Source organism: Pseudopipra pipra, chromosome 1 (genome assembly GCF_036250125.1).
Source record: "Pseudopipra pipra isolate bDixPip1 chromosome 1, bDixPip1.hap1, whole genome shotgun sequence".
In the NCBI taxonomy this organism is placed as follows: domain Eukaryota; kingdom Metazoa; phylum Chordata; class Aves; order Passeriformes; family Pipridae; genus Pseudopipra; species Pseudopipra pipra.
In genome coordinates this window covers 8,992,777-9,015,423 of record NC_087549.1, presented here as the reverse complement: position 1 = coordinate 9,015,423, position 22,647 = coordinate 8,992,777, and the positions used below count along the sequence as shown (strand labels likewise).

General features: G+C 42.3%; 1 protein-coding gene across 2 annotated transcripts in view; it reads right to left on the bottom strand.

Moving 5' to 3' along the window:
• The window catches only part of ADCY8 (adenylate cyclase 8), a 128,673-nt gene extending 106,451 nt beyond the window's left edge, over positions 1 to 22,222 (bottom strand). For both annotated transcript variants that reach the window (XM_064644684.1, XM_064644694.1), the window contains exon 1: positions 21,157 to 22,222. In XM_064644684.1, the coding sequence (XP_064500754.1) occupies positions 21,157 to 22,086 (930 nt within the window). In that variant the 5' untranslated portion in view covers positions 22,087 to 22,222. The remainder of the gene's footprint in view (positions 1 to 21,156) is intronic.
• Positions 22,223 to 22,647: the final 425 nt, after the last annotated feature.

Below are 22,647 nucleotides of genomic sequence, written 5' to 3'. Positions count from 1 at the left end.
TTTTATTCCTCTGAATAATGGCCCTTATCCAAAGATGTCAAAATTGAGTGAACAATAATTATGTTTGTAGGGCTGACAGCTGTTCATCTTTTCTGACATACCTTAATGCTGTTTTCATCTGCTCAAATGTATTCATATCCCAGAAATTAGCTGCAGGCCATATTCCCTGTCTGTTCCCAATGGAACTGGCAATCGTCATGATTTGTGTGCAGGTGACCCTGCTTTGGTGCATTTTACAAAGCTCTAACAACAGAATGCACAAAAGAAGTTTTTCATTTTTCTTCCTAGCTATGTGAGTCCAGATCTTGTGGTCATAGGAGGAAGAGAGAAGCAAGATTATGCATTTTTCCCTTTTGGTATTGCAATGGAAAAAAGAAAGTAACAGCAGAACATAATGATCTTTATAGAATCAGAGAATCACAGAATATGCTGACTTGGAAGGGACCCACAAGGGTCATCAAGTCCAACTCCTGGCCCTGCACAGGACCCAAGAGTCACACCATGTGTGTGAGAGTATTGTCCAAAGGCTCCTTGAACTCTGTCAGGCTTGGTGCTGTGACCATTGTCCTGGGGAGGCTGTTCCAGTGCCCAACCACCCTCTGGGGGAAGAACCTTTTCCTATAATATCCAACTTAAACCTTCCCTGACACAAATTCAAGCCATTCTCTCGGGTCCTGTCACTGGTCATCAGAGAGGAGAGATCAGTGCCTGCCCCTCCTCTGCCCCTCAGCAGGAAGTTGTAACTGCAATGAGGTTACAGTCTCCTCTTCTCCAGGTCGAACAGACCAAGTGCCCTCAGCAGCTCCTCATACAGCTTCCCCTCAAGGCCCTTCACCACCTTCATTGCCCTCTACTCTTGGACTCTTAACAAGAAATAGACAACCTTACAAAAGCCACTCCAGTCCGTGTGAGAGTGAGAATAATACTTATTAAAAAGTTAATAGGTTTAACTGAAATAATACTGAAAATACTGGTAATAAAAAAAATGCTTGAGGGATATCAAAGTGTTGAATGTCCTTTTCCAAACAACCCTTGTCCTTCAAAGTCTGTTTCTACTCTGATGGGAAGCTCTACTAATCAGCTCTGTGTGTTAATCAGTGATACCTGCTGACAAACAAACCACCCCCCACAGCTGTTCTTTTTTTAAACTATTCACCCCTCCTGCCCAAAAAAGAAAAAAAAAAAAAGCCAAAACAATGCTGGAAACAAAAGCTCTTTACATGTTATTATCAGCATTTTTAACAGCAGACCAATGACAAGACTAACTTTTCCCCACGGTTGCACCTATAAGTGGATGCCATTTTGCACAGGTGTAACTGGTAACAGAGTTTGCCCATTGAATCTACAGCTGATTGATGCCTGAGACAAGAATAAGTTTAGAGTCCCTAGAAGTGGTTTAAGGTTTGCTAGCCCAGAAAAAAATACAGAAAATATCTTCTCTCTCATTATGGCTGTTCTGTTTCCATTTAAAATTATTTTTTGAAAAGTGACCTGAAAACTCCAGTAAAAATGTATATTCTCTGTGTTTATTTTCTCCTTTGGTATCTTGATTTGTTGCTGATTCTGGTGACCTTCTGAAAACCACGAAAAGGTAGAACTCAACAACTCCAATTTTAGATTCCTTTCCTAGTAAAACCTTCAAATATCCCTTGAAAAACACCCAAATGCTCATTTTCTCAGCTATCCCTGATGCTAATGTTGGGCTGTAAACATGAAACCTGTCCTTTCTTTGGAAAAATCTTGGGGACAATAAAGGCAGTAGGTTATAGTCTGACTTCAGTGTACACAGAATTTCAGGTATCCTTAACCACACTGAGAAACAGCACTGATATGATTTTGAGGGACCGCAGGAAATGGAGAGCCCATGAAGATACGGATGAACTTGCAAGGAAAACTTTAGAATGGTTGGGGTTTGGGTAATAGGGCCCAGGAGCCTTTGTCCTCCAAAAGGTGAGCCAAACATAGCTTAGACACAGCAGAAGAGATGAATCACTCAGGATTAAACAGGAATTTTATTAATATCTAACGTTACTTATATTTTCTTTAAGTCTGCTTTATCTTAATTTTTTTAAACTATCAGGAGATATCCTGGAAGAAAATAGGGAAGGGACATGGGAGCAGATGGAAATGTACCAGAGAAAAGCCATGAGAAGTTACAACATTCCAGACCAGCTGGATTAAAACTTTATCTCAGAGACTTAGGCAAGGACAAACATTTTCCTTTGTGAAACCTGTGGGTGTTGTTTTGCTATTAGTCATGGTGAATGCCTCAGTGTGGTGAGCTAGAAGAAGTCAAACTGACATCAAAAGTACAGAGTACTGTGGGAAAGAGTTGATTCAGTCCTTTGGCTGGCAGAATACACCCCAGATAAATAATGAAGGATTAGGCTTCTCCTGACACTTTGCTAGCAGAAGAGACATATAGCTCAGGATTCATTCTGCACCAACACTGGTGTGACCTAGGACTAATTGCTTTGAAGGCAGTGGCTTACTCTGCTTTAAAACAAGGATGGGATTAATATCAAACCCTGATATTTACCATTGGCCAAATTCTCCTTGCCTGAGAATACAAACCATGCCTTTGTTTTCCCTGATTGTGTAAGCATGAGAAACAGAAACTGGTCTGTTCATGGAATATTAAATAAATGACATAAGACAAAACTGCTATCTCTGATGTTGAATAATGAATCCTGCTGATACTAGGGAGAGCTGCAGGAGACTATTAAATCTTGATGGACATTAACAAGAGAAGCCCCCCAGATGGTTTACATCACAACAGCTCTGTACAGTTCACTGAGGGTTTGATCCAATGCACAGCCATAATGATGTCCACATTTTTGCAGTTTTGTGTAAAGGAGCCACTCTGGAGCAAGGTCAGTCTTAACCTGCTCACACAGAGGGTCATTGTCTTCAAAAGGAAATTTTCTTGGACAAAGCAGTGTTTGGTTTTGGTGAGCATTGATCCAATATTTAAATCAATATAGCTGCCGTCAGGATATGTAAACATTGCTTTCTTAGGAGCACTCAGCAGACCAGTGCTTGAAAAGAAATTGTGTGTGGCCTTGGACATGCTGGCATATGAATACCAAGGCTGATGACAAGGTGTTTTGCGGCACAAAAACCATTCCAGAATTTCAGCCAAGAATTAGCTGACAAAGTGGATTTCTTACTGGAATTTCAGGCAGTGGAGAGAACATTACTTCTGAGCTTAAAAAAAGAAAGCAAAAGACAATCAGTTTTATAAACTGATCCTTCAATTGGTTAACATTTTTTGAAAGCCAAACAGCTCTAATAGTTAAATCTATGAAGAAGTGTAAGGAGAAGGGTCACATTTAATGACAGGCTGAGACACTTCCTAGTGTTTAACACTCAATCCAGAACCCACTCTGTTTGATGGAGATATACCTCCTGGCTCTGATGGCTTTTTAAGCAGTTGCCTGCAACAATTTTGATTTGTTAGATATCAGAACACAAATGAAACAAAGCATTACAGATATCCTAGAGAATCACTTTTGTCTCCTTGATAACAATTTTAAAATTTTTTTACTCTAAAAGGATGAAATCAGTTCCTACAGTGTAAGTTCTGTCACTCAGCCAGTCAGCATTGATCAGATACACCCTTTCCAGGGTACATACAAATGTTTCAAACTGAAAATAAATTATATTTTCTTTTCTTAAAGAAAAATAAGGCCCCAGCCAAGCCCCATTTTTCAAGTTATTTTCTTTTTGTTTGGATAGTGTGGTGCTGAAAGTGATTAAAACCATGTCTGTAAACAGCACTATGAACTCAGCAGTTGTTGATATTAAGCCGACATCTCATGGTTGACACCATACAGTAACCACGTGTGTAACCTAAATTAAATTCTGGGTGAAACCAAGAATAAGTTCAAATTACTTCTTAATGTTACCATCCTCATGAACATCCACATCCGTTTATTAAAGTCAGCACAATTATTCATTATGTGAGCATAAACCTAACATTTTTGTGCCATAAATTCACAATGTATCAGTATCATAAATAACCTTTAACATTCATTCTGGCCTTCTTTCTTACCTTCTGACATATTCCTATGTAGTATTTACACAAAGAGTTTATAAAAAAGAGAAAGCCTCTAAATCATGCCAGTTATTTTTAAGGAGAAAAATACTACTAAAAAAAGTAGAACAGGGAGACTTAAATACCTCACAGGATGACACTAGAAAAAAATAAATACTGGGGAACAATGTATAGAGACAAGCACCACGAATCTGGAGAACTAGTACAGTTTTGTGGAGTGCTAGCTTTAAAAAAAAAAAAAAGTGTCTGTGTCTGTGTCTGTGTCTGTGTCTATATCTGTGTGTTAAAATTTTCAGTTCTTGGTGGATTATATAAAAAACACCACAACCCTCACATTTTTTCTATTTCCCTAGTAAGCAGTGAAGAGGTGCAACTACTGTGTTTCTGAGGAGCTCAGACTTTTGGGAGAGCAAATGCCTTTCTTGGATCAGTACCTCACTGGTGGCACCAAGAAGGCAAAATGTGGTTACTTAGAGATATTTCAGATTCAGAACACATCTACAGCATGTGGGCAGCACATGGCAGCCCTCAGCTTCCAATTTCCACTGAGTTCAACTGAAATGGAAGAGTCATGGCCACTCAGAGCTGCAAAATCCCTCCTCTGGGAGATTACAGCTCCTGCTAACTTCAGTATTTAATAAAAACTCTGGATCACAAGACATCACTGATCAGCAGGACTTGAAGTTGTGAGAGGTGGTAGCTCAGGAGCCAGTCCAGTCCAGGGCTTGCAGGAACACAGCAATACCACTGGATTTGGGTGGGATGATCCAGACATTCCTGGAAAAAAATGCATCCTAATCCATAAACTGTCAATATGCACATCTTCAAAATTATTATAATAATAAAAAACCCCAGGATGGTCTACATCTACCTACCACCTAACTTTCACTAAGAAGAACAAGAGCACTTGTATTTCACCTGTGTGTTTTATACCATCCTTTACCTTGAAAAAAAAAAAAAAATCCATCATGAATTTGGAAAGTATTCACGTTTCAGATACTCTTGTATCTGGCAGGAGCAGAAATAGTTGTCTAAAAATATGTCATTAAAGTAATCTGTACAGTTTCCCTGAATGGCTGCTACTGATTTTCTAGTCTGTAAATGAAAGCATTTTGCTGAAAGACTGAATTGCCCTTCAAAACATGAGAAACGTGATTAAAATATCCTGGTAAGGTCAGAGATTATTGCCCTTTAAGACAACATTAACCACCAGGTTCCCTCATTTACAGTTGTGCTCTGTTAAGGCCTTTTTCTTTATTGAAGAAAGAAGGAAATATTTTGTGTCTGTTCTAAGGTAAAAGCCGATTCCCTGCTTTCCATCAGAGTGGGATGCTCAGCCCTAGGGAAGCTGCTACTCCAATAACAGAAAACATCCATTGGACCCACTATGGGTGTTACACAAGAAGAAACTTTGCAAGAGAGGAGCTATCCCATGAGCCTTCACATTTAGGGTGGATGCAGATGCAAAGTTAGAACCAGGACTCTTCCATCTCTTAATGATGATCCAGCTACTCAGCAAGCATGAACAAATCAATACATTTACTTATGTATTTCTGTATTGTTTCTATTATTTTCATGTGCACCATATCTCTAAGAATAGTTCTAAAGTCAGCTGCAGTCCCAAAGATTTCAGAGACACAGCTTTTAATGTACACAGGTATTTACATATTTTCTTAGAGCAGAAACAACCAAGAAAATTCTTATTCTTTGTAATTAGGTGGCATATGCACTACAAAATAATATAATGAACAAAATCTATAATAACAATGCTTCTCTGGATAAATTTATATTATATACATATGAAAATAAAACAAATCAGACCATGTTTATGACATAAGAGGAGGAAGACTGGAGATCAAAAAAAATGAGCAAATGATGACCTGAAAAATACTTTTCACTGGGCAAAAATGGCCCCAACTTATTCAATAGATTCCCTCTTTTCTGCTTCTTCATCTGCAAAAGGACTCTATTGACAACACAGTCCTTTCACCAGTTGTTGGAAGAGACAATAAGATTCTGTCATTTTCTTATGCCATCACTAATATTATTGGTTAATGTTTTATCCAACATATCCTTAATAAACCACAACTATAAACACCTGAAGCTGTAGCATTTCAGGCTATATACATGAAACTAGTTCAGATTAATCCATCAGCTTCACTGCAACAATCATAAATACAAAATTATTTTCTTCTTTGGAAACTGGGGCTCGGAACACTTGGCATCGTAGCCAGAATGAGGAGCCAGTATAATTTAATTGTAGAAAATAGGGCATGAGAGGACCTTGATATGTCACAACCTATGTTGTAGGTCCTGGATGTTGCCTAAATCACTCCTAAAAAAATGCCTCTAAACTGCCTAATCATACCTTAGGGTAAAACCTTCCAAAGAAAAATGAGGTTATTGAAGTTAGAGTTATTAAATTGTTGTTTCAAGGTTTCTCCTACTATCTGATGTAACTATTCCTTATAATAATTTAACACATCATCTCATGGTAGTTATAGATGAAACAAGAGAACAATTGATTTCTTCCTCTCTGTAGCAACTCCTTCCTTATTTGAAGGCTGTCACAGCTGTTCCTTCAGCTTCTTTTTCTCTAGAACAACCTCTATCTTACAGAAGTAGTGAAAATGAGCAGGATCCACTGAGACTGAAAACAATATGTTTAAAGATCATCAGCGCTTTGTTGGGAGAAGGTTAGTGCATGGGTTTTTTTTGAAGAAGGATAGTGTCAGTTGCTCAAGATGTTGTTCTAGCATTGGTAGGCAAACTGCCTAAAAGTAAACCCACCACCAGCTTTCTTTGGCAGGTAAGACTGCTGAGAAACCCAGAGAGAGCCCACAGTACACACACAAGTATATCAGATATCTCCAAACACTTATGGAGCCATCTGACCATCTGAAATCAAATGGTTGGTAGAGGAGATCTTTTTGCTGGTGGAAAGAAAGGACACATATTACTGATATTCTTCAGCCTCTCCCGCTTGTAATATTGCACAGATCACAGAGATCTAGAAGGTGGAGGCAGAATTGTTTGCCAAAGGAAACACAGAGTGTGCATGTGCCTGACGTTTGCCATAAGCTTGTGCTCTGGGAGTGCCTGATGTCACCAGATGGGAAAAGCGAAGTTGCTGCTTTGAATTTTGGACCCTATAATGGTGATGAGCCCATAGAACAACTCTCATGAAGAAGTGATGTGCCAGGTCAGGTGGACTTGTAGTGGACTTGGTTGGGTTTATGGTTGTACTTGATGACATAAAGTGTCCTTGCTAATCTAAACGGTTGTATGGTTCTATGATACAGGCCTGCAGCTAAGTCCCTCCCAGGACCCGAGGCCAGAATGAACTGAAGTGTGTGCATAGGCATGACATATATACGAAACCAAGTCTCACATTGTGATCACAGGAGCTGTTTCTTGCACATGACCACGTGATCATCTTCAGGTTGGATTTGGAAATGTTAGTTCTGCTCTCCAGATCCTCAGCATCTTCATATCTGCATACTTGAAACAATACATGTACTGCCGTCGCAGAATCACAAAATAAAGGAGTTTGGAAAGGACTTCTGGAGATCATATATTCAAATCTACTTCCTCAAAGTAGGATCACCCAAAACAAGTTGCTCAGGGTCTTATCCAGTCAGATTTTTTCCAGAGGAAGACTTTACAGTATCTCTAGGCAACCTGTTGTAGTGCTCCTTCACCCTTACAGTAAAAAAGGTATTTTTATGTTTAAGTGGAACTTACTGTGTTTCAGTTCATGCCCATTGACGCTCATCCTGTCCCTGGGCACTGCTGAGAAGAGTTTGCCTCTGTCTTCTTTACTACCCTCAGCAATGAATTTATATATAATTATCAGATTACAACCCCACACACTCCCCCATACCTTCTCATCTCCAGCCTGAACAGTCCCAGCTCTCTCAGCCTTTCCTTATTTGGCAGCCCTTCATAGGCCTTCTCTGGACTAACTCCAGTATGTCCATGTCTCTCCTGTACTGAGTAGTCCAGCACTGGCCATGGTACTCCAGATGTGTTTCACTAGGACTAAACAGGAAGGAAATATTGCCTTCCTCAGCCTGATGAGAATGTTCTGCCTAAGGCTGTTGACCTTCCCACGGCTGGTTCATGGTCAATTTGGTGTCCACCAGGTCCCCCAGGGCCTCCTCTGCAGAGCTGCTTTCCAGATGGTCATCTGCCAATCTGTACTGATGCAGGGGGTTATTCCCTTCAAGGTACAGAACGTTGCATTCCCCTTTTGCTGAACAGAGCTGGGGAAGGGTCTGGAGCACAAGCCTTATGAGGAGAGGCTGAGGGGGTGGGGGTGTTTAACCTAGAGAAGAAGGCAGCTCAGGGTAGGCCTTATAACTCTCTGCAACTACTTGAAAGGAGGCTGTAGCCAGGTGGGTGTTGGTCTTTTCTCCTATGTAGGAAGTGACAGGACAAGAGGAAATGACCTAAAATTCTACCAGAGGAGATTTCGATTATATATAAGGAAAGATTTCTTTACTGAAAGGGTGATCAGGCATTGAAACAGGGAAGTGGTGGAGTCACCATCCCTGGAACTGTTGAAAAGGTATGTGGATGTGGCATTTGGTGTCATGGTTCAGTGGTGAAAACAGTGGTGCTGGGTTAAGAGTTGGACAGATGATCTTAGAAGTCTTTTCCAACCTTAACAACACTATGATTCTACGGTTCCATGGTGTTTCTGTTAGCCCATTTCCCCAGCCCACCGAGGCCCCTCTGAATGGCAGCACAGTTATCCAGGGCACCACTCACTCCTCCCAGTTTTGTTTTGTATGCACGTAAGATTATTGAGTTTGCTGGGAGACAGTGAGTCCCACAAAATACTCTTAAAACCACTACAGTGATTTAAGGAGTCCCTTAGCTTGTGGAGTGTTGAAAATCTCTCTTGCTACCTTGCTGAACTTTTAAGTTCCTAGATGACTTTGAAAAATGGGCGTTAGGCCAGATGACTATCCTGGGAATAATTTCTAATACTACCTATCCTTCCATGTTTTGGAGACCACAGGTTTCATACAAAGTCTGTGAGAAAATTTACAGGGTTTCTCTGTGTATGTCTTTATGATTTGGATTTTTAATTATTTCCTTATTTGTAGGGTGCTCTAGCATTTTCTCTTTTCTTGTCTGAGACTCCTGGAATTGCCATTATATGATAAAGGACACTAAGCTTTGACTAAACACCTTTCAAAGTTCTCTTAAAATCTGCAATGGCTGAATCCATATTGCTGTTAGCCAGTATATGACAGTTTGATTTCCAGATTATACTTTAAGTTTTTAATGATAGTAATTAGAAAAAACATCTCTTAATGGTGTGTGTATTTTCCATTTTTTAATTACACCTCTAAACCCTCTTTAGATATACACAAACTTTAGGAACATAGTAAATATTATTTTGACTTGCAAATGTAATTACTGAATCTGAAAGCAAGTTACAAAAAAAGGAATAAAGCATGAAATTTCACAGCATTGCTTTTGCAGAGTGTTTGTATCAATATAATACAAATATATGTAAAACTGTTAATTGGTTTGAAATTTTAGAAAATTAAATATGGGATATTATTTGATTTTGTTACCTACATTTGTTGTTTTCATATTTTAAAAAAATCAACTAGGTCAAAGTTAAATTACAGAAGCTTTGTGTTGCAGAAGAAAACCACAAGTGACCTCAAATAGTCTTCCTTCTTATACGTAATTCAGAAGGGTTCTTTAATAAATGCACTTGGATAGACCATTTGTAAACTTAATAAGGAAGGTAGCAGGTTCTGGTAGAAAACTGGCCATCAAAAGTTCTGTTAACTGCTTGAAGAGGAAAGGAACAGCCACCTTAGCAATCTTTGTACTAAGTTTATAAGTCCCAAGTCATCAAACAACTTAAACTTATATCCATCTTTATGCATATGAGAGTTTTTCTTGAGTTTGAAATAATTGGCATAATATTAAGAGACGAATTCTTTTACACTTCCTCTCCAACGTAACATTACCTCTGAGACTTCTATCCTTAAAGCTTTTGGATTTTACTGTATTGATCGTTGATGGGATTGGAACTGAATACTTATGCTAGATATTTTACTATGTGGTAATAACAAAGAAGAGTGGCTGTCATCAGAAAATGTACATAACTAAGCCTTAAGAATAACTAGACACAAGTAAATTTTTGCAGGAAAAAAAGTGGTAAGTCATTGGAAAAGTGATTTCTAAGCATGAAGAGCTATTAAGATTACAAGAAGATTATTGGAGGCCCTATCATCCTGTACTATCACATAGAAAATGAGAACACTTCATGTATACTTCTGTAATTTCTTACAGCCTCTCAGGTGACTAATGGAACGCAGCAGACAAAAGCAATTACATTAGCACAAATGAAATACATATAATAAATTCTTCTCTTCCTATTATTGTCAACAAGCTGCTATTACTCTCAGGATTGGGGAGAACATGGAAACTGTCATAGCGTCAGTCAGAGTGGCATTTGGTTACATTTTGGAAATGTCAACAACTTTTTACAGTAATGTCCTTGGGCAACATTCATATGACTCAAGATCTGCCTAAGTCTCAAAGACGAATTTTCACTGGCTACTCTCAAGGACGTTCAGATCTTGGAGGAATCTGCTATAAATCTCTCCAACCATTTTGGGGTATACTCTCACTTAATGCTTCAAGAATTAGTTACTATATAGAATAATAGAATAGCTTAGATTGGAAAACATCTCTAAGATCATCAAGTCCAACCTATAACTCAGCACAGCCAAGTCCACCACTAAATAAGCTACTAAGTGACACATCTACATGTCTTTTAAATCCCTCCACAGATGGTGACTCAACCACTTCACTGGAAAGCCTGTTCCACTGCTTCAGTCCTTTTGATGAAGAAATTTTACCTAATATCCAATCTAAACCTCCCCTGGGGAAACTTAAGGCCATTTCCTCTTGTCCTGTCTCTTGTTACCTGAGAGAGTGAACCCCACCTGGCTACAACCTCCTTTCAGGGAGTTGTAGAGAGCAATGTCTCCTCTGAGCATCCTTTTCTCCAGGCTAAACACCCCCAGTTCCCTCAGCTGCTCCTCATGACACTTGTGCTTCAGACCTTTCCTCAGCTCTGTTGCCCTTCTCTGGAGCTGCTCCAGCCCCTCAATGTCTTTCTTGTCGTGAGGGGCCCAAAACTAAATGCAGGATTCAAGGTGCAGCCTCACCAGTGCTGAGTACATGGGGACAGTCACTGCCCTCTGGTCTCGCTGGTCACACTATAGCTGATACACCCGGGATATCATTGCCCTTTTTGACCAGCTGGGCACGCACTGGCTCATGTTCAGGTGGCTGTCAACCAGCATCCACAAGTCCTTTTCCACTTATGTGGCATCTACTTTAACATCTTCTCAGCACAGATAGAGTCACTGACGATCAGGCTGAAGTAGAATAGAATAGAATAGAATAGAAATAGAATAGAATAGAATAGAATAGAATAGAATAGAATAGAATAGAATAGAATAGAATAGAATAGAATAGAATAGAATAGAATAGAATAGAATAGAATAGAATAGAATAGAATAGAATAGAATAGAATAGAATAGAATAGAATAGAATAGAATAGAATAGAATATTTGACTTGAATGGGACCTACAACAGTCATCTTGTCCAACTGCTGAACCACTTCAGGGGCCATCAAAAGTTAAAGCCTGTTATTAAGGACGTTGTTCAAATGCCTCTTAAACACGGACAGTCTTGGAGTGCTGACCAGTTCTCTGGGAAGCCTGCTCTAGTGTTTGAACACCATTTTCAGTAAAGAAATGCTTCCTAATGTCCATTTTGAGCCTCCCCCAATGCAGCTTTGAACCACTCCAACATGTGCTATCACTGGATACGAGGGAGAAGAGCTCAGCATCTCCCTTTCCTCTTCCCCTCCTCAGAAAGCTGTAGAGAGCAGTGAGGTTACCCCTCAGCCTCCTCTTCTCCAGCCTAGACAAAACCAGAGTCCTTAACTGCTCCTTGTAGGACATACCTGCCAAGTCTAAAAAGAATTATGTCAAACTGGGTCTTTTAAGAAAGAATTAAGTTATATGCACGCATTTCCACTGCATTTAATGTATTCATTTTTAACAAAAATCTATATGGTTGACAGAAGCCAATGCCCTATTCCTCTTTTGATGCATCATAGAGGATGTCTGACATATTTTACAAGAAAAATCTCGAAGCAATATTAGCCACATATTGCAGCAATTGAAAAAGGCAAATTTTCTAATTAAATGAAGCTCAGAAAGGTAAAATGATATGTGTGGGTCAGCACAAACCAATGATAAATTTAGTGATGGAATGGACATGGTACTGATTCCCAATCCCTAACTGAAATCTCTGGTGAGTATCATTCCCTCCACTAAGTGAACATGCATATCTGCACATTAAATTAGACTCATACTGAGCACATGTGGGATGATTTCTGTGTCAATTATAACTCTATCTAGTATACTTATGAAGATTATTAATACTAATAAGTGTTAGAGTAACTTTCACGTACGACAGAGTCATAAGCTAAAAGAATGTGAATATCTAGATCTTGTACAGTTATTTGAATAACTGCCTTAAGATCTAAGTAATTTCTTTACCTTGTTCCAGAATTATAAACCACCTGGTATACAGTGTAATATAATTTAGATCTTCTGTGATTATTCATTTTTTCCTTGCTGTTATTACTATTTCTTCTTTGCATTTTGTTGATAGTTATGGATTGATGGATGAGTCTTCTGCTGTACTAGACCCAAAATAAGGAGCACGGAATATTTAGCTGCATTCCTGAGTAGCTCTGAGGTAAATGAAGCAGGTGAGTTTGAACAAAGGAGAAATAATAAAGCGCCTGGAGATCGGATCCTTCCAAAGAAATAAACTGATTTTCCTAATTAAGATGCTGACACTGTTGAATGCTTCCATTGATTTCAGTAAAGGATTTCTGCATTTTATTTGTTAAGACAAAGGAAATTAAAGATACAAGAAAATACAAAACTGTAAAGTGGTGATTAAATCAAAATTGAAAAATAAAATTGATGTAAAAGAATTAAATAAAATAAATAGTATTTCATTTATACATTCTGTTTTCTAGATTAAAAATAAATACATCATAAAAAATCATAACACCAACAGTAGCCTGTTTGGGAAAAGTACAATTATTTGTTGTGGTCGTTACACTGATATGCTTCAGCTGCTTCTCAGGCTGCAGCAATGGTTAATTAATGAACTCAGCAGCCTTCCTCTCTCCTCTAGGGCTAACTGTGTGAAGCCTTGCAGCAGAAGCTGGCAAATGAAATAGCAGCACTTCTTAAAATAGTTGCTAATAAATACAACTCGCACGATGAGATATTACTCTATCAGCCAATGGCTGCCTGGCTTTTGCAGTTTGCCTGTGCACAATTCCTGATGTTTTTTGTTCTAGATTAGGTAGCACCACACTGGTATCTCTGTCAGCAAATCTCGGTGTTTAGAGAGATAAACATGACAGAGCTCATTCCAAAAGATTCCTGGAGGAGCTGAATGTCCACTTTTGTGTTCTCTTTCAGAAGAAATGTGGATTCAGAACAACACTTTCCCTAAAGAGCCTCCCAAGAAGTCGTCTTCTCGGTTCAACTAAAAATCCTCAAATCTATGGGATTCTCTATATTACACTCTCTGGGTTTTAAACCAGGTCCCTAAATCAAGCTGTTGGGAGTCTTTGAGTAAGGCAGGCCTTAATAATACCCCTTAGTGAAATCTTTAGTTCCAAGAAATGCCAAGTACTCAGGACTTTTTATGCTTGATCTCTTTTGACCAGACAGGTCTCTTTTATCCCTGGTTTGAATGAGTGAGGCTGTAACAAAATGCTCAAGATTCACTGCAGCACTAAACCAGTGATTTGCATTCACCTCCTTCCTTGGGCCGGATTGAAACTCTCCAGTCCTTTCTGCACTGGAGATAGGTACAAGCTGCACTGCACCAAGAACAAAGCAAGTGAAACAGAGTTTGTCTCAGAAGGAAGGACAAGATGAACAAAAAAAAGGCTCAGAAGCCATGAAGCAAGGTCCTTGTGTACATCATGTCCAGACACATGACTACTAGAATGTAAACCAGAAGCCTATGTTGAATGCCACTATGCTCTTACAGATCCTTATACAATATGCAAAAAGACTCTAATGTCTCAGATTGAATATAAAATAAACAGTGTGATGAATGAGAGGAGAGACAACTATAAAGAAACTATGAAAGACAGGGACTATGTCTTAAACCTCATTTTTCCCTACGATTTAGAGAATCACAGTGATGTTTTCCCATAAATATTTGGGTTCAAGAGTCATCATGTCAAAGAGTGGGGACCAGACTGTACAGTATGATGGTTCGGACATGTGCTCGAGGGAATGATTTAGTAACATTATAAAATGTTCAGCAAGGACACCTCCAGACATGAATTCCATAATCACTTGGTTACAGAGTCAGGATTATTATATTTTTCTTTCCCATGCTGAATCTTAACCTTTTATATTCCCAGAAGAACAGTTGTGCTAGAAATCGGGGAAGGTTTGCTTTGAAAACTTTCTGGGGAGGTAAAAGAGGCAAATTTCAATCAGAAAAAAGGATTTAAACCTTGGTCTGCCACATCTTAGGAACATCTGCACCACCACATTTGCTACGCAGAGGAAGAGCACAATAACCGTCTCTACTGACTGACACTGGGCTGTGTGCGTAGTACAACTGCAAAACGTGTTCCAAGTAAAACAGCGTTTGGATTCTGGGTAGGTTGCCTGGTAACTTTAACACGGAGTCATTGAGACACTTCTCGAGATGCACAGAAACAGAAGCACAACTAAGTGCAAGAAGATTACATTTAGAGAAATGTGACCATATACTCATAGACTTGTAGAATACCAGGTTGGAAGGGACCTCAAGCATCAGCTGGCCCAGACTTTCTCGACAAAACCAGTCTAAACAAGATGGCCCACCACCCTGTCCAGGTGAATCTTAAAAGTGTCCAATGTGGGTGAATCCAGCACTTCCCCTGGGGAGATTATTCTCATTGCAAAAATTTTTCATGTAGTGCCCAATCAGAATTTCCCCAGCATTTACTTGTACCCATTACTCTTTGTTGTTTTCACGTAACTCCTAAAAAGGCATTCTGATCTTCTTTGTTGCCATCCTTTAAATACTGGACCATAATGAGAATGTCTATCCTAAGCCTTCTTTTCTCATGGCTGAACAAGCCCAGTTCTCTCAGCCTTTCCCCATATGTCAGGCTTCACCCTCCTTTGGTCATCTTTGTGGCCCCTCTTCAGGCTCTCTCCAGCCAGTTTACGTCTTTATTGGGGACCAAACCTGAACACAGTATTCCAGATGTGGCCTGGAAAGAGCTGAGTAGACTGGGATAATGACTTCATGGTCTCTGCTGGGAATGTCCTGGTCAGTGCAGCCCAGCATCCTGTTGGCTTTCTCTGCCCCAGCTGCACACTGCTCACTCATACAGAGCTGCTTGTTTAGCAGGACCTCTGGGTCCCTTTCCACAGATTTGCTCCCCAGCCAGGCAGTTCCCAGCCTGCGCAGCAATCCTGGATTATGTTTTCCCAGATGAAAGATCTTACACTTGTCCTTGTTGAAACTCATAAGGATCTTGTTAGCCCACTCTTCCAGCCAACACAGGTCTTCCCACAGAGTGGTTTTCCCTTCCAAAGTGTTGACTTCCCTCCTCAGTTGGTGACCATGGACAAAATTTGATCCCATATTCCAGATCACTTGTGAAGATATTAAGCACCATTGGGCTCAATATCAATCCCTTGGGGGCCCCACTTGTGACAGATTGTCACTTGGAAAAGGAGCCATTTGCCACCGCCTGCTGGGTTTCACTTTCACTGGGTTCCCCACCCAGTGCACTGAGCACTTGTCTGGACCAGAACACATCATGTTGATATGTTAACCAGGGGCCTCCAGGGATGGAGTGCCAGGCAGGAGCTGAGTAAGGATTTCCAGGTTTGGAGTTTCCATCAACACAAAAATTAATTTAAAAACATTATTCCTTTCTGTTTACTAAATTTCACCTTTTACATGAAACACTCTAGTTTATCTCATGCATAGTCAGATATTCCAGAAATAAGGAAAATGTAAGGAGGAATCCTTCTACTTGCCACCTTCTATGCCCTCTGGAAAGAGTTGAATCCCTTGAATAGTTCTAATTTTCCCTTCTTCTCTTTCCTGTTCCAATGACATCACTGAAAGTGTTGAGAAGTGCAGTAAGAGGCTGCACTGGAGATGTTTATCCCCTTCAGTCTACTGTACAGACTCATAAGGATCATTCAAATAAGATCTGCTGTTAATTGTCAGCTCTAAGTATGCTGCTCTGGTGTGTGATTATTTTGCATTAGATGTTGCTGTTTTGGAGCGTATGCCTCTTTCTAGGCCATGAGAAACAACAAACAAGCAATAAACAAAACCTTAAAAGCAACCCAGAAGTGTTCTGACAGCAGAAAAAAATGTCACATCAAATCTAGCAAAGTGACTTGCACTGAGAAGAACCACACTAACTGTTGTAGGCTGAAACCAGCTAATAAAAGCAGTTTTCATTCATGGTTTAACCTGAGTTCCTCCATTTTGGAGGCAATTAAACATCAAATTGTAAATATACTTAGTCCATTTGTCCTATTTAGCACAACAATGATGCAGTGGCTTCAGAGAAAAGTGTATTCAATTCTAACGTAATTATGCTGTGACCTACTGATACTGGTCAGGTGATATTACAGGATATAAAAGGAAAGCAGTTCGTGATCTAGTCTAAAATCATACAGTCAGGTTGGACACGACAGACTATGGCAGAAAAATTAATAACAAATAATGCTACAAAAGTAACCATGAGAATAAAGGTGGAATGTTTTGATTCTAATTTTCAATTAGTAGCTAACTTTGAAATGTCCTTATATTTCACAGATTTAATAGATTTTCCACAAGCATTTGGCAGAAATTTTGAAGAGATGAGTGTGTTTTGTATATACACATATACTGATATCTATGATCAGAATTTGAAAACATGTAGCTGGAATATGAATGCAAAAGCTGTCAGTTGCCATTGTAATATTATACAGATTTTTCTCTGTAGGGCTCCTTGTGACTTCATGAATTCTGTCTTTCCTCTATTAATAACGCTGAGAGAGGGGTTGGGGAAAAAATAAGCAAGAAAAAATCTCCATATTAATTCACAGAACTGCCTAGGCTTGGAAAGACAGATGGAAACAGAGAGAAAAGAATGAGTTTATCCAGTCATAACACTACCCACTTCAAGGTTATTTCTAAATGTGTTTTTAAATTTTTATTTAATATGTGTAATTTAGGACTTAGTCCCTCAAGATATCCCTTATGCAGATGATTTACTCACAGGAGTAGGCTTGTTGACTCTGGTGGAATTTTCTCATGTGAGTGAAGATTGTAAAGGCAGAGGATTAAAATCCAGAGTGTGTATGTAGCTTACATAATTTCAAGTCTGTCAAAATTCATATCTATATTATCATCTGCCCATGTTACATAACAGGAAGGAGCTCTGAGTTGTTTGTTCTTCCCCATATGCCTGAAACACATGTATAGTCTTAGAAATTTTGGATTGTATAAATTATTACCAAGGAAAAAGTAAGAATGAATGAAATACAAATAAAACTTTCATTTCGGGTCATATCAGAGGCAAGCACCACCCCCAGGATGGTGTCTGACAAGGCACACATAACAAGCACTGCACTTGTTTACCAGTAAGATTTTGCATTATCATTTGCTTCCTGACACAATCTTTAGTCAAGTCAGCACCAGTGCTGCCTTTACCTAAGTCATGATATCAGTTCCTTTTTCATGTTTCCACACACACACACACCTGAGCAACAGCACATTCCTCAGCATTTCAGGCTGGGATCAGCTGGGTTTAAGGGTGGTTGTATCTCCCCAGAAGCACTCAGCACTTGGCAGGATTGAAACAAGTGAGTCTACATTTGTTTTGGTTACTTTAACAAAATCTTATTTCAAGGCAGTCTTTCTCCTTCATCTTTATCTAGAATGTTGGTTCAAATTTATTTTGAGATGCAAGGAAAGAAAAATCAGGTGATGTCTTAAATTTTACTGCAAGAAAAAAAGGTGAACAGTGAGCATTATTTTTATTCATGATAATGAATGCTTTGTTAACTACAAGAAACAGCAAAATCAGGCACTAGTACTGCATGCTTCTGTTCAGCATTACTAATGGTTTGAACTACTGGTGAACATACTTATCAATGAAAACTAATATTAATTAAGAGGTTAAGGGAAAACAGGTCAAAGCAATTGATTTTCCTCCTGTATAAACTGTTGCAACTTTAAGATCTTAGACTTATAGTTGACTTATAACTGTGTGACTGAGAAGAGAATCAGAACCGTTTTGCCCATGGATACTACTGAGTACAATACTAAACTGACTCCAGGGTAGACAATTCTTTCTGTCTGGAATTGAATTCAGTATTTTCCCTGCATGAAATCTTTATCTTAGAAAAATTAGTGGAAAACCCATTATATGTACCATGATCAGAGTTTTACTTTCTGTTTTTTCTTTCATTGCATACTTAAATTTCTGGGTTTGGTCCAGTGTAAGCATCTGCCTGCATCCTGAGGCACAGTAAGATGCTCACAGATATTGCTACTGATCAAATAGTTCATTTAGCCTTGTAAGGCTTCTTTGAAGGACAGATGCAGCATTTTACCTGGGAAAATAAGCCCTGTTAGAAAAGAGTGTTTTGCCTGCAGGGTGAAGAAATCTGCATTGGCCAAAAAATTTCCTACATAAACTTGATGACACAGCCATTTAAATTCTCTCTGTTCTCTTGAGAAGTAACAGTTATATGCCCTTCATCAGTCGTAAAAGCCCTCATTCACTAACACTTGAAAGGGCTAGGCAATTCTCTGCAAAAAGTAAAAAAAAATGGTGCAACACCAAAAAGTGACAAAGTAAGGCTGCGCCTTCCCCCGGGCACCAGCTGCGGCTTCCCGGAGCCCCCGGGATGAGCCCTGGACCACCCCGCTAAGAGGATGGGGAGTCGCGGGAGACGGGTTGGGGGTCGCGGACAGGGTCCGTCCCTCCGGGGCCGCTGGAGGGAGCCCCCGGGCCGCGCCGCGGCGGCTTCAGCACCGCGCGGGGGGACAGCGCCCGTGGAGCCGCGCTCCGCAACCCGCGCATCCCACCGCGCTCCCCGCGGCATCCGGCTGCAGAGAGCCAGCCCCGGCGCGGGGAAGGATCCGGCCTCTCCCGTAGGGACTGGAGGCAAAACGGCCGAAGCAGCGCGTAATCGGGCGACGTTAAGCGGTCCCTGGGCAGGCGAGAGCCAGTGTAAATAAGCACCGACGTGTGACAAGCTGCACGGATCCTGTTAAGGGATTTATATATGTAGTTCATGAAGGGAATCATCTGGCTGACAATCTCTCATTGTGCACCGCTCAAAGGCAGTTCATTCACACAACTGTCTGCAAAATGAAGATATTAGTATCTCTCCTGGGAAATGTCTGTGGCAAATGCATGTGTGCGTGCGCGTGTGCATGGACCGGCTAAACAGCTGTGATACCGGTGGGTAATGAGATAGCAGCGCATTACTCATTGCTCCAAGAGAGGATATGGAAGTAAATTAAGAAATCAGCATAACTCACAGCTATTGACCCATCAGTAATAGCACCAGTAGTGCATGGGAGTAGGACACGGTGCGCGGCTGCAGTTCATTCATCAGCATGTTACCAAGAGCTGGGGAACAACTCTGCACAGCCTAATTGTCTTACATCCACACGGTTTAGCCAGGCACAGCACACCAGGGCAGCTTCTCCTGAAACAGGATGAGCCCAATCACTGGGAAGTGAGTCAGGCAGCCCAGAGCTAACAAGTGCATGGAGTAAGGGAATGGGCAGGGTGTGCAGGGGTTTTGGGATTGCCACGGTCTAAGGAATGTCGATGTGCCCTAAAAACCACAATCATCAAAACTTCCAGGTGCAAGATCAGTCACTTCCCAACTGCACATCCCAGCACTTGTGTAAACAATATCCCACCAACAACACATTCCTCTGTACTCTCCCTCCTTTGGGGATTATCTGCTAGTACCTCCACCCCCTTCTCTCCAGAGCCAAATGGAGATGATAATCTGCTGTGAAATATTGGTAGCACAGAGCTGTGACAGTCTGGGAAGGGAGGGGGAAAGGGAGCAGCTAGAATCTCCAGGATTAAGTTGTCCTAGTTAGCCAGTGTTTTCTTGCCTTGCAGGGATATTGGGAATTTGGTGCATTCTCACTTTCTGTGGAAGAAGCCATCTGAGTGTTAAGTCAGGTTAGACCTGGTTTTAACCCAGTAGATCCTGTCTTGCCCAGTGCCTCTCAGTGGTTTGCACCACACACCACTCCACCATGTAACCAGTAGTCTGTCCTAGACCTCACTTGTAAGGATGCAGCACAACAACATTTGCCCCATGACTACCAGCAGAAAAGGTTTCTCAGTGTCCTCCAAAGACAGCCTAGGATCTCACATCAAATATCTCCAGGGGAGCTTTGCCCTGGTTTCACTGAGGTTTCACTGGTTTCTCCTTGCAAAGGAGCTTTGCTCCTGTTTTCTCATAACTCAGATCAAGCTGTCCTTCACATATAAGTATACCAATTCCCCCAGCTGATTCAGAGTTAAAAAGCACGAGCAAGAAAGATGGGCACAGTGTGAAAGTTTGGCTAAGACAGTCATCTCAAGCCCCAGACCGCTGCTGGAAGTCAGAGAGGGGAATGATAAATGACCCATCCTCCCCACTTGCCCAAGGAGCTTCTCCCTTCAAAAGTTATTTCAAGGGACAGCAGTGTAGTGAATGTACAAGGAGAGGGGACAGAGTGGTTAGGAATTGTCCTCACTCCCAGCTTGAGGTAAGACATTGGGATGAGAAAAGGGTGGCAGAGGAGAGGGAGACAGAAAGCTTTCATTTTGCCTATGATCTCCCCCTGGGTAATGAACTTCTGAGCACCTGATTGTAAGGGAGAGGATCTTTTGGGACACTTACACCTCTTCTTACTCAAGGTGATGGAGAAAGAGGACAGTTCCCACCCTCTCCTCACCACAGTACCTGGTTGAGGGAAGTCACGGCGAATCTGGGGATTACCAGCTGCATGACGAGCTGCAGGACAGAGGTGACCAGCCCAGCCAGGATGGCCCAGGTGAGTGGTAGCGGGAGCATGCTGTAGGTCGCAAAAAGCGTGAAAAGCACATAGCCAATGCCGTCCCCAAGGAGGCCACAGCCCAGGCCTGCTGCCAGGATCTGTGTGGCCATGGCCACCCAGGTGACAACACCACTGTACTGCAGGTAGGTGTACGAGGTCGTGTCCTTCCTGACCACCACTAAGGCACAGATCACCACCTCGATGCCAGTGAAGAAGCCCAAGAGGATGCCCTTAATAGGGTCCATGGGAGCAGAGGCCAGGGTCAAGTGGAGGAACAGTAGGGTCAGCTTGGTCAGCACGTCCAGGATGTTCATGACCACCTCAGATTTGCGCCGCTGGCCCAAGAAGTAGCGCTGGTAAAGGCGCTCCAAGTCCCGGGACTTGAAGGAGTTGCGGAGAGTGGGGAAGATCACCCCGCGATATGTATAGCCCCAGTTGAGGAAGAAGTCGGAGTTGCTGGGGGCACAGTCCAGGGGCAGAAAGCCCAGGTCCCCACTACTGCTCGTGCGCTCCGGGAAGACTTTGGTGCCTCCGTTGTTGTGGCGGTCGCTGCCCAAACTCCGTCCGGCCGACTGCCGCCGGAGGTGGTGGTGGTGGTGCGGCGGGTGGGGGTGGTGGTTGGGACAGCAGGTCTCCTCGGAGCTGAAACCCTTGCCCCCCCCGCTGCTGCTGCCGCCGCTGCTGCTGCTGTGCTCCTGGATGAAGCGCTGCTCGGTAATGTGGCGCACGGCCGTCTGCCACAGCAGGCGCTGGGGTCTGCCGCTGCCGGGGGGGGTCCTGTTGATGGTGTAAAGTTCATCGCTGTCGCTCAGGCACCGCACCTCCGAGAGCTCCATGGCGGTGACTGGCGGGGGGCAGAGCACCGGCGCGCGGGGCGGGGGGGCGGGGGGCACACACCGTCTTTGGGGAGGGGAGCAGGGGGAGGGATGGAACCACGGGAGAGGAGGGAGGGGATGGCGGAGGGCGGGCGGCGGCGACGGCGGGGTGGCGGTGCGGGGATCACATTTATAGGCAGGTCCCCGTGTCTGGCGGCGCGGCTGGCGGCGGGGCTGGTTGGCCGCCGGGGTCCGGGGGGCGGCTGCGCCGGCTCAGCGCAGGCGGCCCGAGCCCCGCTCCCGCTCCCCCGGCGTCCCGCGGAGCCGCATCCCGCGGAGCCCGGCGGCAGAGCAGCCCCGGAGCCCCGGCGGGCTGGGAGCGAGCCCTTGTCGGGGCGGTGCGCTGGGAGGGAGCCGAGCCGCGGGTCCGGAGAGGAGGAGGAGGAGGGAGGAGCGGAGCATCTACGGGCGCAGCCCCGCTGCCCGGTGGGAGATCCTTGGCCCCATCCGGAGGCCGGAGGCACGGAGGGGTGGGGGCAGCCGCCTTGCGGAGCCGTTCACTGCGGGCAGCGCCTCTCTCCG